Source organism: Puma concolor, chromosome E1 (genome assembly GCF_028749965.1).
Source record: "Puma concolor isolate L17-30 chromosome E1, mPumCon1.1.hap2, whole genome shotgun sequence".
NCBI lineage: Eukaryota > Metazoa > Chordata > Mammalia > Carnivora > Felidae > Puma > Puma concolor.
In genome coordinates this window covers 20,483,329-20,493,002 of record NC_141680.1, presented here as the reverse complement: position 1 = coordinate 20,493,002, position 9,674 = coordinate 20,483,329, and the positions used below count along the sequence as shown (strand labels likewise).

At 40.8% G+C, this 9,674-nt stretch overlaps 1 protein-coding gene across 2 annotated transcripts in view; it reads left to right on the top strand.

Annotated features, from left to right (window-relative positions):
- UTP6 (UTP6 small subunit processome component) overlaps window positions 1–7,321 on the top strand; it is a 30,793-nt gene extending 23,472 nt beyond the window's left edge. For both annotated transcript variants that reach the window (XM_086686563.1, XM_025917032.2), the window contains exons 15-19: window positions 83–163; window positions 263–372; window positions 1,790–1,856; window positions 4,743–4,815; window positions 5,741–7,321. In XM_086686563.1, coding sequence (XP_086542689.1) covers window positions 83–163; window positions 263–372; window positions 1,790–1,856; window positions 4,743–4,815; window positions 5,741–5,898 — 489 coding nt within the window. In that variant the 3' untranslated portion in view covers window positions 5,899–7,321. The remainder of the gene's footprint in view (window positions 1–82; window positions 164–262; window positions 373–1,789; window positions 1,857–4,742; window positions 4,816–5,740) is intronic.
- Window positions 7,322–9,674: the final 2,353 nt, after the last annotated feature.

Sequence of the window (9,674 nt, the reverse complement as noted above, 5' to 3'; positions counted from 1 at the left end):
CCCTGTCTCTGTGGTGACTAGTTTTCAGAGCACAATGCTAGGCCATCATTTTCTAACTTTTTGTTTTTCTTTTTGTGACCAGATTTGTCTACCATTGTGGATTTCTTGGGCAGAGTGGAGCGAAGGTGCCAAAAGCCAAGAAGACACTGAAGCCATTTTTAAGGTCTAGGCCCCATGTTGTGAGTCTTGTGGTGGGCAGAGAAAATATGCTTTGATATTTATAAATTTCCTCATGCAGTTTGTCTTTTTTTTTAAATTGTAGAAAGCTCTCTCAGCTGTCAAAGGTGCCGACTCCGTCACTCTGAAGGATAAGTACCTGGACTGGGCTTACCGAAGCGGTGGCTACAAAAAGGCCAGAGCTGTGTTTAAAAGGTACTCTTGGGGGGGCGCCTGGGTGGCGCAGTCGGTTAAGCGTCCGACTTCAGCCAGGTCACGATCTCGCGGTCCGTGAGTTCGAGCCCCGCGTCGGGCTCTGGGCTGATGGCTCAGAGCCTGGAGCCTGTTTCCGATTCTGTGTCTCCCTCTCTCTCTGCCCCTCCCCCGTTCATGCTCTGTCTCTCTCTGTCCCAAAAAAATAAATAAACGTTAAAAAAAAAAAAAAAATTTAAAAAAAAAAAGGTACTCTTGGGGGGGCTTGGCTGGCTTAGTCAGTAGAACGTGTGACTCTTGATCTCGGGCTTGTGAGTTTGAGCCCCATGTTAGGTGTAGAGGTTACTTAAAAAAATAACACTCATATTCTTTCATTGCTGTTATTCGTCTCTCCACCCCATACTCAGCCCCTCACACCCAGATTGTGTGTGTATGGCAAATAGTATCTGAGGAAGTAATCCAAGAGACTTTCAAAAAGTCTTTCTTTTTTTTTTTTTTAAATGGTTATTTAGTTTTGAGAGAGACAGGGACAGAGCATGAGCAGGGGAGAGGCAGAGAGAGAAGGAGACACAGAATCCGAAGCAGGCTCCAGGCTCTGAGGTGTCAGCACAGAGCCTGACATGGGGCTTGAACTCGCGAACCGTGAGATCATGACCTGAGCCAAAGTCAGACGCTTAACCAACTGAGCTACCCAGGTGCCCCAAGTCTTTCTTTTTTTGAACAATAAAAGCAGTTCATGCCTATTGTGGAAAATTTAAAAAAAGCAGTTCATGCCTATTGTGGAAAATTAAAAAAAAAGGGTGATAACTAATAACTCATTGTAATCCCATCATCAAGAGAAAAAACACATGGTTAATATATTCTTTAAAGATTTTGTTTTCACTTATTTGAGATTATACTATATTACATTTTGTTGGTGAACGTTGCACTGGCCTTTTCAGTAACAATTCTGCATAAACATCTTTTATTAAACATAGTTATGTATATACTGCTCTGTCGATGCACCATAATTTATTTGGCTTTAGTGAACATTTCCATACAAATATTATTTGTCCATGTTGGAAATTATTTCCTTAGAATATATTGTTAGAAGTGGAATTAGCGGTCATCTTCAGAAAAGACTTGAGATGTGGCAGAGGGAACTTTAAACTGTAAAAGTGTGGAAGAAGACAACAGGAAAAACTGGATAGGAAGGAGTTTGGTGGGGGTGAGGGGTAACTCATTGGACACTGGTGTTATTGAGTGACTGGTGGTCAAGTCCAGGCCTTGCCCTGCGTCGTGGCCAGGTCTTTATTAAACCATGTGTTGTGGAGGTGCAGGCATATGTATTTATTAGATTCATGGGATGTAAGAGGCTTTGTGTCTTTGTGGAAGGTAACAGTTTTCTCCTTTTATTTTAGGTTTTCTCCTTTTATTTTAGTTTGCAGGAAAGCCGTCCATTTTCAGTTGATTTTTTCAGGAAAATAATCCAGTTTGAAAAGGAGCAAGTAAGTGTGCTGTCAGTGTTGATTTTTTCAGGAAAATAATCCAGTTTGAAAAGGAGCAAGTAAGTGTGCTGTCAGTGTGTTCCTTGTCTGGGCAAATGAATTAATGGTTACCAATCTCTGGCAGCATTTCATCATTTAAAAAGCTCTTCTCATGTACATGGTATACATTTCTGGTCTCTTCATCTAACCATTTTTCAGAGAGATGGCTAAGGAATGGTAAGGAAAGAAGACAAAGTACATGTCTGGAAAGTGGAAAGCTCAGCTGTTACCTCATACAGGAAACTCTCCCTGCCAGGTTGGGAGGTGCTGCTTCCTCCCACCTGAGCATCCCATTTGTCTCTCGTATTGGGTTATGAGGTAGATAGTAGGCACTCAGCAACTGTTGCTGGTGGGTTTTTTTTAAGTTTTATTTATTTATTTTTTTTGAGAGAGAAAGAGCATGTGCATGTGCGAGCGAGGGAGGGACAAGAGAGGGAGAGAGAAAATCCTAAGTAGGTTCTATGCTGCTAGTGTGGAGCCATATGCGGGGCTTGAACCCATGAACCGTGAGATAATGATCTTAAGCCAAAACCAAGAGTCAGATGCTCAACCAGCTGAGCCATGCAGGTGCCCCTCTTTCAGATGGTTTTAACTGAACTTGTAAGTAAGGAAAATTACAAGAAAGTCTCAGTTTAAAAAATAATATAGAGCCCTGCATCAGGCTCTGTGCTGATAGCTCGGAGACTGAGCCTGCTTCCGATTCTGTGTCTCCCTCTCTCTCTGCTCCTCCCCTGCTTGTGCTCTATCTCTTTCTGTCTCTCAAAAATAAATAAATGTTGAAAAAATTAAAAAAATAATAGAGGAAAATCCAAATGTGTCTGTAATTCTGTCACAATAATGCAGCCAACCATATATATTTTAATTTTAATTGTTTAACTTTTTTGTTTACACATATACACATAAGATTTTTTTCATACAAGAATTATTTCTGACATACGTGCCATGTGGAGGTTCTTTGTTCTTCTTTTTCTTTTTTCAATATTATTTTGTAAACACATTTCCTGTGTTTTCACATGGTTATCATTTTTTTTTTTTTTCAACGTTTATTTATTTTTGGGACAGAGAGAGACAGAGCATGAACGGGGGAGGGGCAGAGAGAGAGGGAGACACAGAATCGGAAACAGGCTCCAGGCTCTGAGCCATCAGCCCAGAGCCTGACGCGGGGCTCGAACCCACGGACCATGAGATCGTGACCTGGCTGAAGTCGGATGCTTAACCGACTGCGCCACCCAGGCGCCCCCATGGTTATCATTTTTAATGGTTATAGTATTATTCTTAAACCTGTAGTTTTCTTAACCAGTCCATTACATACAGGTTGTTTCCAGATTTTTGATAATGAAAATAAGAGTGATGTAAGCATTTTGTTTATACAGCTTTTTTTTCCCTTTGTTCTTTTGAATAATAATTCAGGTTCTTGAGATAAATTTCTGGGACTGGAGATAATAATTTTTTTTATGGCTCTTTGTATATTGCAAGATGGTCCTCCCAAAGAAGTACATTTTTTAAATTTGTTTCTTTAATTTTTTTTTATGTTTTTATTTTATTTTTGAGAGAGAGAGAGAGTGCAAGTGGGGAGGAGCAAAGAGAGCATAATAATAACCAGGCTTCAGATTAATAACATAATAGTTATGTGTCTTGGGCAATTCTAAACCTTGGTGTCCTCTTCCATAAAGGAGGTCATGATACTGGTTTCAGAGAAGTGCAGGTTACAAGACCAAAAGGGGATACCACCAAGAAGGGACTTTGCATTGTCCTTTGCCCGTTATGAGCCTTTAACAAAGAGTGATTCTGTTTTTCATGCATGTGTATGACATGAAGTTAAGTTGATTTTTTATAAACGAAAACAGTGTTAGGTGAAGAGAAAGTTTTTTTAGTTACCTTGAGTTGGGGAGGGGCAGAGAGAAAGGCAGAGGGAGAGAGAATCCCAAGAACCTGCACTGTCAGTGCAGAGCCTGATGTGGGGCTCAGACTCCAGAACTGTGAGATCATGAGCCAAAATCAAGAGATAGACACTTAACTGACTGCACCACCCAGGTGCCCCTAGTCAGCATTTTAATTTAATACTTGTAGTTGCTCTAAGAGGTATTATTGTTTTATGGGTGGGGTAACTTAAAGTCAGAGGGTTTAAAAAACTTGCTGCAGGTGATATAATTAGTATTTATATAGGCTTTGCTTTCACATAATAAGTTTTAAGGTGGACATAGCTAATATGTGCCAGAGTCCAGATGTGCCAAAGAAAGAAATCCTTAGCTACAGGGAGTAAACCTTCCCAGTTTACTTATTTAAATCCTCCTCTTCCCTCAGGTCATTCAAATATATTTTCCTGTGAACCTGCCCGTGTTCCCCCAACTGAGAATAAATCAGGCTTTTTTCCATGCTATCATAGCAAAGTGCTTTTTTAAAAAAAAATTTTTTTTTCAACGTTTTTATTTATTTTTGGGACAGAGAGAGACAGAGCATGAACGGGGGAGGGGCAGAGAGAGAGGGAGACACAGAATCGGAAACAGGCTCCAGGCTCCGAGCCATCAGCCCAGAGCCTGACGCGGGGCTCGAACTCACGGACCGCGAGATCATGACCTGGCTGAAGTCGGACGCTTAACTGACTGCGCCACCCAGGTGCCCCGCAAAGTGCTTTTATCACTGTTTGACATTGACTTCACTCTGGTGTCTCCTGTATTTTGACTTTCCTCTGAATATGTTGAGAGCCAGGCTGTGTTCATCCTACATCATGAGCCTTCTCCCCTACAAATCCCTAATGGGTGGTAGCTGTTTAACAATGTGATTGAAATGAATTTGTGACATTCTGAATTAGGCTTTTGAGGCAAGATTGTCTGATTATTTTGTTAGGAATCCTGCAAGATGGTGAACTTAAGAGAATATTATGAGAGGGCTTTGAGAGAGTTTGGATCTGTAGATTCTGGTAAGTAAACTTCAGTTACAGACACGTCTGTTTGCATGTGTGGTCTGTAACCCATCAGTGTGGTTAGAACAGTGTTTAACTCTTTGTGGGTCATGGCCCTTTTTGAGAATAAAGATGGTATCCTGTTACTGCCTGCTCCCTTACTTTGTGCATAAATACTTACAGACATAATTTGGCTTATAATTTCAAGTTCGCAAGATTAAGAGTCTGTGGGTCTTCTTTTAAGAACTCTGGATTAGAGAAAGATTTGCTGGGTTTGATACTCTTAAAAATGTGGTATTTGTAAAGGAAAGGTTAATGTAGGTTAGAATAAGAGTGGGAGTGATAGCAAAGGTGGAGCGGGATACTAATTGACATTAGTTGTCACTGGCTGTTGCCACATTGTCCTCATTGAGGACCCATAAAACATTTCTGGCTGTAGGTATGTCATATAAATCCGTTTACTTATGAAGTCAGAAATATTATATAGTGCTTAAATTTAGATTAAAAAAATACGTTAGCTTTTACAAGGTTTTTAGCAGACTTTCTCCTGGTGAGGTGAATGAAAATGGCATTTTTCATTAACCTAAGCAAGTTTTATTAAGCATTATAAGAAGGTTATAATGAATTCATTGAAACTCATTTTCACCTTGAAAGAGACTCAGCAAAATCCTCCCGCTAAAATATTTAGTATTTTTGGTTTATGAAATACGTGGATTGTCTTGATTTAAAATGAAGGTTTTCACTTAAAAAAAGTTTTGATACTTCTCAGTGTAAAGAAGCTGAGAGAGGCATTGTTTCACATAGGGCTCTAGGGAGATAATAGCAACAAGTTGAGCTTCTTAGAAATCTTATATTGAATCAGTATTAAATAGTTTATATAATAAAGCTTTATCAATGATCTAGTTGTATGTTTACAGTAATAACATACTGTTTCCCTTTAAAGATCTTTGGATGGATTACATCAAAGAAGAACTGAACCACCCCCTTGGTAGACCTGAGAACTGCGGGCAGATATATTGGCGAGCCATGAAAATGTTGCAGGGAGAGTCAGCAGAAGCATTTGTAGCTAAACACGCTATGCATCAAGCCGGCCATTTGTGACAAGAGGAAGAACGTAGCCCCCTTTGGGAAATAGCATTGTAAGCCCTCTTGGCCAGATTTGTATTAGGAGTTCATCTGCAGTTTGTTGAGAGATAGCAGACAAGATGGCTGTCTGATTTTGGGACATGCTTTTTTAGTTTTGTTAGCGTGTTAATTTTTAATTCCAGAAAAGAGAATTGCTATTTAGTGGCAAGAAGCTACTTGTTAAGGTCTGACCTACTATTGTACGGTCCTACATGTTTCTCAAAATATATGGAAATCATACAACTGAGTTTTTCTTGTTACCCTTGGTCAAGAATGAATAGCTCTAAACTGTACCTAGGGGCCAGTAATAATGGAGGGGAAAGTACAGTTCCATTTGTTTGTTCTCTCCTTATTAAAAAAGTATACATGGGGCCCCTGGGCGGCTCAGTTGGTTAAGTGTCCGGCTTCGGCTCAGGTCATGGTCTCAGGGTTTGGGAGTTCGAGCCCCGCATTGGGCTCTGTGCTAACAGGGTGGAGCCTGCTTGGGATGCTCTTTCTCTCTCTCTCTGCCCCTCCCCTGAGAGCATGTGTACAGCTTCTCTCTCAAAAAATTAAACATTAAAAAAAATATTAAAAAAAAAGTATACATGGTGTACATTTGTTGTAGGAAATATAGAGGGAGCAGAGTAATGTGGAGAAGAAATTAAAGCATCCTATAACATCATCTGGAGTTAAACTCTGATTTCCTTTATGACATTGGATTTATACTGTTAGATTACTTATTCATTCGCTCATTAAGTGCCCACTATTAGCAGAAAAGAAGGGAAGCTTTTGGGATGGAGGTAGTGTTTGGCGGGACAGCTGGACATCCTGAGAGAGCTTGTTGAAGCAGCAGAAGAGGATGCTGGATATTGGGAAAAGTCCTTTAAGAGGATAAAGACTTTACAAAAGTGTCTTCTGTCTGGGACTCATCTTCAGAGAAGTGTCTACAGTGGGGAGGTCCAGCAACAAAAGGAGGATGTGGGTAGGGTGTAGATGAGAGCAGTAGAGAAGGCCTTCAGAAGCCAGAGTGGAGGATGGCTTGGAGCAGAGAGGGCATTCTGGGAGTAGGGTAGGCAACTGTTTGAATTTTACATCCTTTAACTTAACACTGTGGTCACTGGGAGAAGCATTCAGGTCACCGGGAGAAGTGTAGTTTTCCTTAGCAGTATGTTTCACTTATGTTATTTTTCTATGTCATTAAATAGCCTTAAAAACATGTAATGAATTTATAACATTCCATTGTAGGGATGAGCCATGACTTATTTTACTAATGCCTTGTGGTTGGATCTTGTATATCTGATTTTTTTCTTATAAATGCTGTTGATGATTCTTATAAATCTTTGTTCACATCCCTGGTTATTTCTTTAGGAGTGTGATATTTGCTGGTAGAATTACTGGATTAAAGGGTGTAACTTTTTTTTTTTTTTTTTTTTTTTATTTATTTATTTTTTTTTTTAATTTTTTTTTTTTTTTCAACGTTTATTTATTTTTGGGACAGAGAGAGACAGAGCATGAACGGGGGAGGGGCAGAGAGAGAGGGAGACACAGAATCGGAAACAGGCTCCAGGCTCTGAGCCATCAGCCCAGAGCCCGACGCGGGGCTCGAACTCACGGACCGCGAGATCGTGACCTGGCTGAAGTCGGACGCTTAACCGACTGCGCCACCCAGGCGCCCCAAAAGGGTGTAACTTTTAAAGATACTGATATGTACTGCCAGTTTGCAATGTATGAGAATACTTTCATGCAATGTAGGAGAAGGTCAATACTTTACCTGCGGTGGGTATTAATGAAGTTTAATGTGTTTTTCTTGGTTCTCTTGTTTCTTCACGTTGACTATTTTTTGAACTTTTTTCTTACTAATTTAAAAGAATTTTTAAAATACTAAGAATATTAATTTTTAGTTTGTCTCTCCTTTGTTGCAAATAATTTGCCCCTAGCTTTTTTTTTTTTTTTTTTTGTGGTGTTTTTTGATGCCCAGAAGATGTGTGTGTATGATACCTATTCCTCTTGCCTTAGACAACTCATTTTCTTCCCCCCAACCACTTCACTAAATTTTCTACAACACCATTTGTGGCTAGCCCTTTATCTCTACTGATTGTGGTACTACTTTTATTATATGTTGAGTTCCTAATGATATGAGAGTCTATTTTAGGGCATTTTTACTTTGAGATTTTGTACTCTAAATGTTGTTTGCTTGTCATTTGTTGTAAAATAAGAACAGTTTCCTCTTTGACCTTTTCATGGAGTCCTGGGAAGTTTAACATTCCCAATCCCGGCATGGCATTTTTGTTTCAGGAGGGAGATACATGCTTGTAAGAGATAAGAGTGAGGAGGGTGGTGGTTGGCTCCTTAACGCAAGGCGATGAAGGTGGGTCACCTGGGATCATCCCAACACCTAGGTTTGGGGCTCGTTATGCAGGTTGCGAAGGTGCATCTGGCTAGTTCACCTAGACCTGCCATGTGTGGCAATTTACATCTAATGAAATTATTTTCTCATTTACGCTGGCCACATTTCGAGTTCTTGATAGCCACACGTTTACCATAGTGGACAGCACAGATAATAGAGCTTTTATTTCTGCCATTGAAAGTTCTATGGGAGAGTGGTGACGTGGATCCAATTAGCTTTGGGGAAACTGACTCATGGATCAGAACAGCTCACACATTAGTTGGCCACATTCTTTTCCCTGCAGGGAGGTCTACATAGAGGAGAGAAAAAATACTGTGTATCAGCGGTTACCCTAATTTTTTTGTAGTAAAAACTTTTATGTAAATTTTTAAATTTGAGTGTGGTTGAGACAATGTCAACATTAGTTTCATGTGTACAACAAGGATTCGACAACTCCTGCTGTGTGGCTGTGCTCACCACAGCATGGCCACCAGCTGTCACCATACAGGTCCACTACAATACCATTGACTGTATTTCCTGTACTGTATCTTTTATGCCCATGACTTACTCATTCCACTACTGGAAGCCTGTATCTGCCACTTCCCTTTACCCACTTTGCCTCACCCCCCACCCCCATAATGCTAGTTTTGTTCAAATGTCTTTTATGGTTTATAAACACATCCTTACAGGGAGATGAAGGAATAAGCTCCCTAATGTCCCGAAAGGTTGTCATAAAGTGGCCTAGTGAGCAGGGAATCCCAGCTTCTAGCTTTTCTATTTCATTCTTAAAATGAGTATCACACCTTGAGCACCGGTATGTTATTAAGAGTTTAGGCAGCGTGGGGAAAGGCAGGGAAGGGTTCCTCCCCAGCTCGGGCCCTGCCGATCTGCTACTGCCCTCAGCTTGTAGAGGGCCAGACTTTGAGCATTAAAAAATTGGAGCCCAGCCAGACTACAGTGACAGCACCAAATGTTTAGGGTTACTGTGACCGTCATACCGTGTCTGGACATCGTTTTCATCATCTGTCCTGGTTTCTAAGAACTGTCATTAACTTAACGTGGAGAATCACTGAGCTGCTGAGCTGTCTCATCCATTTGTGGGTGGGTTATAGCCCAGTTCCAGCCTGAGTTCTACGGAAACCTGTGACAAATGTGGTTGGGTCTAAATTGCATTCAAACTTTTGAGAGCTGAGCTTTGTAGACTATCAGGTAGACTCGGGTAATTGATTAGTCTAACCAGGGATTCGAGATTTGGGGGCTGAGGCACATCATCAGCGTGGTGGGGTAGGGATAACAGCTGGCATTTCAGACCCTGCTAGTCGCCAGCCCTGGGATGTGCACCGGCAGGAGCAGGAGCACGAGGAGCGAGAAGAATCAGAACCCG